The sequence below is a fragment of the Bubalus bubalis genome, chromosome 4, assembly GCF_019923935.1.
Source record: "Bubalus bubalis isolate 160015118507 breed Murrah chromosome 4, NDDB_SH_1, whole genome shotgun sequence".
NCBI classification, from domain to species: Eukaryota; Metazoa; Chordata; class Mammalia; order Artiodactyla; family Bovidae; genus Bubalus; species Bubalus bubalis.
Window position 1 is genome coordinate 50,015,283 of NC_059160.1, and position 12,717 is coordinate 50,027,999.

General features: G+C 36.2%; 1 protein-coding gene across 11 annotated transcripts in view; it reads right to left on the reverse strand.

Moving 5' to 3' along the window:
* Positions 1 to 12,717, reverse strand: part of RIC8B (RIC8 guanine nucleotide exchange factor B) — an 86,891-nt gene that overhangs the window by 51,489 nt on the left and 22,685 nt on the right. For all 11 annotated transcript variants that reach the window (XM_045165392.1, XM_045165389.1, XM_045165390.1 and 8 more), the window contains exon 3: positions 1,511 to 1,605. In XM_045165392.1, coding sequence (XP_045021327.1) covers positions 1,511 to 1,605 — 95 coding nt within the window. The remainder of the gene's footprint in view (positions 1 to 1,510; positions 1,606 to 12,717) is intronic.

Sequence of the window (12,717 nt, forward strand, 5' to 3'; positions counted from 1 at the left end):
CCCTTCAGAGAAATCCTTAGCAATGTTTTTGTGACTAGTGTAACAACTGCCATCAAAACATTTTCTTCTCATATCCTTGTATGAATGTCATTTAATTTGTGATATCAGATTTCTAAAATAAATAAATGTATACCTGGGCTTATAAACCCATTTTCTTTTAGCTTTAATATCTAGGTTTCCAGTGTTTCTTGTTATGAAAAAATTAGTGAGACAAAAATGTTTAATAAAATCTTTTTTAAAGGATTTGAGCTACTGCAGTTAATCTGATTATTTCTAAGGACACAGTTCTAGATAGTTAAAGGAACTTTTGATCTGCAGCTGCAGAAAAAAAGTATACTTTTTAATTGTGAAGAAAACAACTGTTTGAAGGCTTGCAGGGCAGAGTACATAAGGTAACCTACCAACAAACTTGAGTACAATATCAAATGATAAACTGCTAATCATAACTAAAATAATATGGATATGACTGAAAAATAACAAGGGTATGTTTTATTTTACACTCTGGTTGTATTTCTATACAGTTTTACTTAAGCTATATTTTGGATATACTGTATATTTTGGATATACTATATGTACTGTATATACTGTAAATATAATGTATGTTTTGGATAATTTCTAAAGGTAATTTCTACTATTAGAAGAACCCAATTTTCAATTGTTTTTAAAGGAGATTTAATGCCAAAGTTTACAAATTTGAATTTATTTGAATTGTTTAAAATGCCATTTGTGTTCTTACAGAATAAAGCACAATAGACAATCTCATGTTAAAGTCAGAGGTGTTGTTACTACTAATCTGACATAAAATAGAAAGTAAGAGAACTAGAAAAATGCATTAATACTTCTTCAGTTGTTCTCAGAGAATGATAACTTTTAACAGCAGTACTTAATAGCTCTAGTAGGCAAGTCACAAAACTTGAGCTATTTTTTTATATACTGATACTTGAGACTGTGACCCAATTCTTATAAGAAGTTTCTAAAATTTAATTAACATTTCTTAAGATATACTTTTTGATAAACCCTCTTACAATGAAAATAGAATATTAGTTTAAGTGTAGTAATTAAAATCAGGATTCAACCCCAAGCTCTTTCACTTATATGCAATCTCAGAGAAACTGCTTGATTTTTCTATGGCTCAGTTTCATCACGTATTGAAAGGGAAAAATAGTACCTACCTCATGATTAAAAGAGGTTAGTAGTTATAAAGCACTCAACATAATGCTACACACAGTATTCAATAACTGTGTGTTATTATTATTGTTGTTCTGGGTTTTATTGTTGAATGCAACAAATGCGAAATTCTCTTCTCTTGCTGAGGGGCTCAATATAACAAAGTCAAAGGAAACAGAATGAAAATTTCTTATCAGGGCAAAGTAATGATTTTCAACCAACTGGCTACCTGATTTACTATAATATCTCCACTTTCTTGTGTTTATAACAATTAAAATCAGATGCATAAAAACAACAAGAACTGATTATGTCTTTCACTGCGATATCAACAGAGGCTACCTACCTGTGTAGCTCTTCTGTTTTGTCTTCAGTTGGACCTACAATTAGTAAACAATGGCGAAGGACAGCTGCCATGACACGAAACTGATGAGACTCACTCTATGGCAAATAAAACAGAAGAAAATTGGAGATTGAAAGAATGCCTTAACAAAGAGTCTGGTACATTACTACATTCCTGGGAGTCATCCTATGGCATATCAGACCCCCAAAACACTTATTCTCATGCGTACATAATAGACACCAGGATATTCCAGGAACAATTTCCAAGGTAACACTAAGTGAACAGTCATCTCATATGAACAGCTACAGCTACTGCCAGAAATGGCTGAAACCAGAAATTGTTGGATCTGGCCTCTCCCTTATGACATGTCAGTCAAAGAGAAACATGATCAGATCCATATATTACCTACTCTGTTTTATCTGATCACAAGATTCAATGCAACTAGGGATCTTTTCCATTTCCAGAAAGTCTAGATTCTTTTGTTGGATAGTATACTGTTCCAGTTTACAAGTCAGTATAAAATTCAAACACATATAATACTATCAGATATTTCAGAAGCAGGTTGTGTGTTCTCAGTAAAAATATCTTATCTCTTAAGTTTCAAAGATGATGGATTAAAATCTACTAATCTACCTACTTCATTTTAATGAATCTTCTTAATCTCCTAGTTCCTCCCAATCTTGCTCCTAGGCTCTCCAAAGTGACAAGCAAGTGATGAAAAACAAGTAATCTGAGTTTAATCTCCTATTTTCCTAATGTTTACTCATCGTGGTATTTGGTGGCTGAGATGGTAAAGTGTCTGCCTACAATGCGGGAGACCTGGGTTCAATCCCTGGGTTGGGAAGATCTCCTGGAGAAGGAAATGGCAACCCACTCCAGTACTCTTGCCTGGAAAATCCCATGGATGAAGGAGCCTGGTAGTCTACTGTCCATGGGGTCGCAAAGAGTCGGACACAACTGAGCAACTTCACTTTCACTTTCAGTGGTATTAAAGACATGTAGACAGTCAGATAGCTCAGTTGGTAAAGAACCTGCCTGAAATGCAGGAGACCTTGGTTTGATTCCTGGGTGAGGAAGATCCTCTAGAGAAGGAATAGGCTACCCACTCCAGTATTCGTGGGCTTCCTTTGTGGCTCAGCTGGTAAAGAATCTGCCTGCAATGCGGGAGACCTGGGTTCAATCCCTGGCTTGGGAAGATCCCCTGAAGAAGGGAAAGGCTACCCACTTCAGTATTCTGAGAATTCCATAGACTGTATAGTCCATGGGGTTGCAAAGAGTTGGACACGACTGAGCAACTTTCACTTGTCAGAGGGAAGGCAAATAATAGGAAATAAGCCAAGCTCTGAATAATTATTTGGTTTGCTGCTGCTGCTGCTGCTGCTGCTAAGTCGCTTCAGTCGTGCCCGACTCTGTGCGACCCCATAGATGGCAGCCCACGAGGCTCCCCCGTCCCTGGGATTCTCCAGGCAAGAACACTGGAGTGGGTTGCCATTTCCTTCTCCAATTCAGGAAAGTGAAAAGTGAAAGTGAAGTCGCTGAGTCTTGTCCGACTCTTAGCGACCCCATGGACTGCGGCCCACCAGGCTCCTCCATCCATGGGATTTTCCAGGCAAGAGTACTGGAGTGGGGTGCAATCATTTGGTTTACCTCTTTATTTTTAGTGAGATCTTGGGCCACTACAATTTTTTTTACCATCTGCATCAAGGTCGTACCTTTTTTATTCCAGATTTTTAGTAATTAAGAAGACATATGAAATTAGTGATAATTATCTATTATAATCAGATCCTGGATATGTTACATTTTAGGAAGTTTCCAATTACTTCAAAAGCTATTAAAAGCTTTAAAGTTTTGTTTGTATATATATATGTGTGTGTATATATATATAATTGATTCCAAGTCTATGAAAGTGAAATATGGTCACACATTATATATATATGGACTGATGCTGAAGTTGAAGCTCCAATACTTTGGCCACCTGATATGAAGAGCCAACTTAATGGAAAAGACCCTGTTGCTGGGAATGATTGAAGGCAGAAGGAAAAGAGGGTGACAGAGGATGAGATGGTTGGGATGGCATCACTGATTCAATGGACATGAACTTGGGCAAACTCCGGGAGATGGTGAGGGATAGGGAAGCCTGGCATGCTGCAGTCCATGGGGTTGTGAAGAGCTGGAGATGACTTAATGACTGAACGACAACATCTTATATTCCTATATATAACTTAGCGCTTCAAGAAAGATGTCTTTTATAAAATCTAACAAACAACAGTACAGTTTCATTACTCATAATGTAATATTTTAAATATCTCAATATTTCAAATATTTCATATTTCAATATTTTGAAATAACACTATCACATGCTAATTTGGAAAAGATGAAGGTCTCAATGGCATGATAGAAAAAGCATTGCACTTAGAGTCAAGAGTATAGGTTGTGACTTTAGGCAAGTCATATAGCTTCTCTGAGCCAAAGTTTCCTCTATACAGCTCCACAAACATGAGACTGCTGGGGTTACAAAAGGATTAAAGAAGCTGACATACATGAAAATGCTTAGTACTTTCAATGAAACATTTGAGGGTGAGGGGGGAAGGATGAGGTAGGAAGAAATCAAAAGGGATAGAGCTGAAATGAGTGATAAGGAAATTACTGTGTGTTGGGGAGGGGGGACCAGTGGAATGCTAGAGATGCTAAGGGTTTGGAATGAATGCTGTTCTACTTGCCATCCATCTTCAAATGCCTGAATCAAAATTCTCTAATATGCAAATTACTTTTACATACATCACATTACATGAAGCACACTGAAATGCACATGAAATTCATCTATTACTTAACTCTTGGGCTTCCCTGGTGGCTCAGATGATAAAGAATCCGCCTGCAATGTGGGAGACCTGAGTTTGATCCCTAAGTTGGGAAGACACCCTGGAGGAGGGCACGGCAACCCACTTCAGTATACTAGCCTGGAGAATCCCCATGGACAGAGGAGCCTGGTGGGCTATAGTCCATGGGTTGCAAAGAGTCGGACATGACTGAACAACAAACCACAGCAGTTAACTCTTAAAAAGATCATATTTTCTTTGGTTTAGATAATTAACTAGGAATACACTTCCTTTAACACTAGATTTTTCTTTATTTTAAATATCACATCATTCTCTTCTCATGCTGATGTCGACAAGCCTCTTGCAAAACTCCATGCTGGTCTTTCCACTAGTCTTTTCACTTCTGCAATTGCAAGTGAAAATCCAACTTCTTTCCATCCCTTATGCTCCTGTCCCAGTCTTTGTGACACCAATTCCTAGGTTGTACCTTATGTCTGCATATCCTCTTTTACTGTAAATACACTAAATTCTATTTCTTTACTCAACTACTGAAGTCCCTAGAGTTTTTGCCATGGTTATCGCTGATTCCTTTTCATCCTCCAGGTCTCAGAGAAGCCCGTTCTTGGACCACCTTGTCTAAGTAGATTCCTTCTTTTATTATTCTCTTTCATTGTATCTTGTTATGATTTCTTTCAGGGAATCATAATCTGTAATTTCACATTTGTTTATATACTTACATAGGCATTGTTTTCTCCATTCATCTATTACCTTCACAAGTTTAGAAGGCATATGTTTAATAAATGTTCAATAATTTTAATGTAAATAAAACATAAAGTGCTCAAATCCTAAGTGTACAGCTAGATAAACTTTCACAAAATGAGCACGTCCATATGATCAGCATGAAAACAAAGCAATGCCAGGACTGAGAACCTTAGAACTGCCCTCATGACCTCTTCAAATGATAGATCTCCAGCTCTTCAATTATAATTCTAACAAATAACATCATAGGTGAGTGATTTTTGTTGTCATGAATTTTATATGAAGGGAATCATAAAATAGAGACCCTTCTGCATCTGGTTGTGGGATTTTTCATCACTTGAGATTAGTGTTATTTGAAGTGCTGGTCTGCACTGTTTGCCACTGATCTGCAATGCCATGAGTACAGAAGGTACACTTGAACATTTAGAAACTTTTCAAGCAGTCTGACATTGTTGTGTAATACTGTATTACAAGAGTTCCATTCTGACATCTAGGGAAAACAATGTTTCCTCATAGCTAGGTTAGGAAGTCACTGCTGAATATGAGTATATTATAATTCACATATCCATCCTACTCTTGCTGGACACGTGGGCTATACTGAAGAGTGCTACTATGAACATGTACACACTTTCTTACATGTCATTTGGTACGCTGGGTCATATACATAAGACACTTTAGGAGGTTCCACAAAACAGTGTTTCAAAGTGTTTATACCAGCTTACACTTCTATCAGTGTGCTCTACAGCTGTGCCAACACTTGGTATTGTCAGCCTTTTAAATTTGCCATTCAGTGGATGTACACAGGTTTTATTATGCATTTTCCCAATGACTGATAATGTTGAACACATTTTTTTCTTATGTTTGTAAGTCATTTGTATAGCTCTTTTATGAGGTGCCTGTTCAAGCCTTTTGCATATTTTTCCATTGGGTTGATTGACACTCTTTGTAGAATTTCTTTAAAGCATTCTAGGTAGAGTACCTATTGCATATATGTATTACAAATATAATTTTCCATTTGGTAGCTTGTTTTTTTACCTTCTTCTCTTGATGAACTCATTTTAATGAAGGCCCATTTGTCAATTTTTCCTTTATGGCTTGATCTTTATTTTGTACTGTTTTAAAAATCTTTCGTATTTAAGAAATGTTTGATTTATTTAAAATAGAGTCATGAAGATAATCTTCTGCTTTCTTCCAAAAGCTTTTATTACTTTACCTTTTACATTTTAAAATCTCTTACCCATCACAAATTAATTTTTTCTGTATGGTATAAGGTAGAGATTTAAATTTATTTAGTTTTGGCTGTGCTGCATCTTTGCTGCTACATGCAGGCTTTCGCTAGTTACAATGAGCAGGTGCTGCTCTCTAGTTGTGGTGTGTAGGCTTCTCATTGCAGTGGCTTCTCTTGTTGCGAGCATGGCCTCCAGGCATAACACAGGCTGAATAGTTGTGGCTTGTTGGCTCTAGAGTGTGGGATCAGGAGTTGTGGCCCATGGCTTAGTTGCCCCATGGCATGTGGAATTTTGCTAGACCAGGGATCAAACCTGTGTCCCCTGCACTGGCAAGCAGATTCTTAACCATTGGACTACCAGGGAAGTCCCTAAATTCATTTTTAATTGATTAAAAAACCCACCTTTTCCCACTGCACTTCAATGTTACCTGTATCATAACTCAGTTGACTATATATGTATACGCTTGTTTCTCGACTTTTTATTCTATTATTCATCTATGACTCAATAAATATTTGTTGAATAAGAGCTATCATTTAAGATGTCTTACTTAACAAAGGTTAGAGTGGACATGATTTCCTACTATCGGTTATTCTGCTGGGTGACCACATAAATAAACTCTTTGATCTTCACTGTCCTTCATTTGTCAAATGAGATTAATATTCCTCCTGTCTCATATAGATGCTTGAAGGATTAAATATAATTGCTCTTTACAAAACAGTATACAAACAACTTATAAACTGTCATTTACTTCTTCGAGAGCTTAGATTTGATATCTTTAGAGCATCAATATTTCTTTCTCTGTAATCCTACTATCTCCAAAGATTGATAAGGGAAAAAAATCCCTAAGACAAAGAGAGGAGGAAAAAAGAGAAAAGCAAGCTTGTTGGGATAGCGGAAATCAAAATGAGATAACACTAAAAGAGAGGTAGAAACTCATGCAACTTTTTGGAATCTTTTTTTGGTGGGGGGGACCTTTTTATATAGACTTTGCTTCCTATTTATAGATTCCACTACTGTACCATTGCTTTTTCCTCCTATGCAATCTGTGGAATATTTTCATTTTTGTTTGGTAAAGGTATCAATATCTTCATACCTTTTCATTGAAAGCTTTAACTGATCTAATCAAGGCCTGAGAAAAAGTCTGAAAGAATACTTCACACCAGTGAGTCCTAAACAGGCTATGTTATCCCAGGGTAGTTCTAATTAGTTCAAGAAGGTTTAGGAAACTGGTCCTATGAAAATTAAATTTCAATTCTACAAAAGTGAAACATAAATACACATGCACACACAAACGTACACATGTACTCTTACCTGGAAATATAGCTATACCCCGGGTAGTATTTCACCCTATGTTTTACCCAGGCTATTTTTCAGTTATTTATCCCTCTAAATTACATTATGTTCAAAGATCTCTGTCTCCTTATAGGCAAAGATTAAGTATTCTACCTTCACATCTTTTACAGCTAACATGGTCCTGGGCATAAAGTAATAAATGTTTTTTTGAATTAACTTACAAAGGGAAATATAAATGCTATAAAATACTGTGCTGTATCTTCAAAAAAGCTAGAATCTGCTCTCTAAACAATGTTATTAAATGTTTTAGGTTTCTAGAAAATTTTTTTAATAGTTTTGAAATTTTAACTTTCTTTCCTCCCTGTCATTTTGGGCTATTTCTCTTATATATTTCTGTTTATGCAGATTGCACAAACTGCATCACATTTTATTTTTCATAAAACAAATACTCACTAAACATTTATTCTGTGCTAGGTATATTGCTTAGCAAAAAGACTAAGACAGTGAGGTCAGATAGACCTCCAAAGATCTAGAATACATGGCATTTGTAGCATCTGTGTATTCTGAGGTAATTCTTTACTTTCAAACATACAGAAAGTGTAGAGAAGAACAGTAAATAATATGACAAAACAGTTACGCATCCATCTGTTCACATGTCTGATTTTCCTACTGTACTGTTAGTTCTCTGAGGGCAAAGATGCTTTATAATGCATATTGTGTACCTAATACAAAACTCTGCATATGTTGGGGACAAAATAAATGTTTGTTGAAAAAATGATTCAGTTAAAAGAGAGAAGCTTTATTTTTAATTAAATAATGTCATGTACTTTTTTCACATTCCTTCAAAGTCTCTAAAATAATTATGGAATCAAGCTCTTCTGTTACAATGTGACATTCCAATTGACTCCTAAAGATACTCACTCTCTTATCTCACTCAAACAGCATCCTTTAATACTCAGATACTTGTACTACTTCTCTGTTTGTACTTGGTTGTCTGGCTCTAACATGTGTGCTTTTCCTTGGATTTTTTTCATTACATTGCATAGATACCTAGGAAACACTGCAGAAGGGATCATATGTTAAAAGTAAGGGATCTCTAGAATGACATGCTTTCCTCGATGAGCCAAGAGATTTAGCAAAGTGTTAAAACAGGAAGAAGACAGGATCATTTCCATGAACTTTTCTAGAATTGACTTTGGGTCCTATAAAAGGAATCATTTGACCATTTGACCTTTTAAAATACACTACTATCAGGAAAGGGAGAGAAAGAGACAGGGAGGAAGGTAGGGAGACTGACAGACACCACAAGTAGAAATAAGGCTAGCTACATTTCCTAATGAATGGAAAAGAATCTCCAAATTCTACCGATGGCATTGGCTTCCAGACAGGAATTTAACATTCAGGCATGAATCTAAAATGAACAAATTCCACTAATTTGCTAAACCTCAAGAAAAATTTAATTTTCTGTTTTTGTGAATTGTAAATGAACAGTCATAAAAAATACCTACTAGAACAGTTAAAACCAAAACCAAACATATTTTTTGTGACAACTGAGTTGTAAAATAGGTAAAGATTTTAAAAAGTGAAATGCCCAGGTTTTGAAAGGTATAAACTAGTCCTGTTCTTCTGAAGGTCAATATTTGGTAATACATATACATTTAAATACGTATGATACATAAGAAAAAACCCTAAAGTTTTGAAAAATCCTTTGGTGCAGGAATTTCAGGAATTTATCTACAAAGACTTTGTAAGAAAATTCACTGTATTACTATTTAAAATAGCAAACAATTGCAAAAAACCCAAATTCTTACACATAGGGCATTTGTTCAAGGTTGATATATCCTTATGAAGGGATACTTTTAAGTATTTTTACACATATACTTATGTCTGTTTTTTCATAAGGACTTCCCTGGTGCCTCAGCTGGTAAAGAATCCTCCTGCAATGCAGGAGACCTGGGTTCAATCCCTGGGTTGGGAACATCCCCTGGAGAAGGGAAAGGCTACCCACTTCGGTATTCTGGCCTGGAGAATTCCATGAACTGTATAGTCCACGGGGTCACAAAGAGTCGGACATGACTGAGCAACTTTCACTTTTGTTCTTTCATAAAGATTTATTATCTTTAACAAACATGAGAAGAAAGTGGTTATTAAAATTTATTTTTTTTGGATGCAGAACTCTATATCCCAAATGAAATTTAGTTACAGCCTAAATTTAAAGAAAATAACAATAGCAACAGCAACAATCAAAGGTGCTTTTTTTAAAGAAAGGGTGGGAACCTGAAACACTGTCCACTCAACCTCAGAGGTCAATCCTAGAAACTTTATGGCTTCAAGGAACACATCATGTAATCTACTACTCTTCAAGAACATTTATTGTGGAAAAGAAAAAAAGCAAGATGATAAAATGACTGCATTTTTGTAAAAAAAAAAAAAAAAAGTACATATATATATATGTTTATGTATCATACAACAAAGAATGGTTAGAAAGATACACAGCAAAATGCAAATAATGCTTATCTCTGAGTGGTAGGTTTACAGATAATTTGTACTTTCTTCTTGCTTATATGTTTTTTCCCTTAGATCTTTGCAGTATTATTTAGCAAGTATTCCCTTTCAGAATAAGGAAAATATTATTTTTAAATCTGTATTTTAAAGTTGGATTCTTCCATATAGTCAGCTTTCCATATCCCTTTATTTCAGTTGGTATTTTAAAGTGTTAACAATTCTTTAGATGATCGCTCACCTGGAGAAAGATGTCTTTAATCTGACAATCAAGTAGATATTAAAATTCAGGTAAATGAACTCTTCCTGACAAGAGGAAGAGTTTCTCTGCAGCCTTACTATAGATTTTCTTTATGCCAAGTTGTAGTGGGTAGCCTGCCAGGCTCCTCTGTCCATGGAATTCTCCAGGCAAGGATACTGGAATGGGTTGCCAGTAATACATCCTCCTCCAGAGGATCTTCCTGACCCAGCAATCAAACCTAGGTCTTCTGCATTGCAGGCAGATTCTTTACTGTCTGAGCCACCAGGGAAGCCCAACTCAGTTTGGATGATCCCAGTTTTGTTGGCCACATCCAGAGCATCACAGTCAAGTTGTAGACACCTCAATAAAAAGTACTCTATACTCTGATTTCTGTGTCTCTTCACATGCTGTTCAATCTCTGAGAAAGGTTTCCTCCCCTCATTCTTTAGAAGGCCGAATCATTCTCAGTCTTCAGATCTCAGGAGAGACTTTCAGAGGTCTTCTCTAACTGTAGTAAATATTCTCCATCATTGTACTGTTTCTTTCCTAGCACTTAACACAATTTAAATTACATATTTGTTTACTAATTATCTGTCTCACCAATAGAACTGAAGTTTGCAGAGACTATCTGTACTCTTCACCAATATATTTCACAATGCCTGGGTAATACCTGGCAATTGTTCATAAATATTTGTTGACTGATTAAATGCTTGCTAAAATTTGAATTTAGAGACTTATGGAGACCCAAATGGTTTAAACTAACCTTTCCCACGCATGCGTGCATGAGTATGAAGTTGCTTCAGTCGTGTCCAACTCTTTGCAACCCTATGGACTGTAGCCCACTAGTAGTCCAATTCTCCAGGCAAGAATACTAGAGTGGGTTTCCATGCCCTCCTCCAGGGGATATTCCTGACCCAGGTATCAAACCTGGGTCTCTTAAGTCTCCTGCATTGGCAGGTGGGTTCTTAAGCACCACTAGCGCCACCTGGGAAGCCCAACCTTTTCCATAGTCAAGACTCTGTTGTCAATACTGTTTACAACTTCTGATAACTTCAAATAGCCCAGAGGCATATTAACTAGGTACATTTTACAAAGGTTGTATCAAGAGATCCATGACTCACAGGGGTTTGTTGAGATGTCCACTTCAGGACTACTGATCCTTTATCATGTATCTTTTGAAAAATAAACATTCTATAATACAGAGTAATCATTTGCCACTTCAACATTTTCGAAAGCCTCTTCCAGCACTGCTATTAATTATAACTGAAGCACACTAATTAGGGCCAATCTCAGTATACTGTTATTTATTACACATCATTCCATACATATGCTGATGTGCAGCCGCTGAACTATAAATCCTTTCTGTCAGGAATCTGAAAGGGTCTGAGCTACTATTTTAGACACAATTTAAATAACAGGGGCTCCAACAATGGCAAACCAACAGTCTCAGAAAAGCTCTTGCAACTAAATGGAGAACTTAAAAACACCAAAGCAAACAGTGTAAGAAAAATAACCATAGAAGGTACCAAATAAGCATAGAGACATAACATTTTAAATACTTCCAAATATTTGGTTTCAAAGCACAAATGGAGCATGTGGGCTTTCTGCATCTTTTTCTGCCAAGTCCCAGGAAAAACTAACCATACTACAGTCATCTAAAACAGCTGTTAGGACTGATCTTCAAATATTTGGTTTCAAAATATAGACCTATTTGCACTTTAAAACTCAGATGTCTGCATACTGCTACTATAGCACCACACTGAGATAATCCTTTCAAAGTAAGGTGCTGGCAAAAACAGATCTTTATTCATGGTGAGAACTGCCTCAAATGGACACGGGAAAATGTTAACTTAAGTCCTAAAGTCAACTGTCAAAAAAGATAATTTGCTCTGGCACCAAAATACTTCTTTTCCTTCTTTTTTTAAGAAAGAGACTAAATTTTATGAGTTACTTAAGGTTAAAGAGAGAGGGTAAATGTGAAATGTTAAGATTGTAGAAGCAAGGGAAAAGGTTTGTCCTCTTCATTGAAAATTGTTGACTTTCTTAAACTAATCTTCTCATTTAGCATATTGTTCTTGTGGTACTCAAATATAAACTATTGAATCTGCCTCACTTTGGGTTGCTGGATGGTCCAAGCCACAGAAAAGGATCTTAGTCTAGAAATAAATCAAGTGGTTTAAAATAACCTTCCCATATTCTGGTGTAATTATACTGGTTTTCTAGGACTGTGTATCAGCATATATCCTAGCTGTATCCTACACTTCTGATAGAGTAACACATCAGGAGACTGGTATGACAGGTGATAAACACAGTGTCTTTTACTCTTCTGAGCAGACATCCATTCTGACTGACTGATTTCAACTGGCCTAA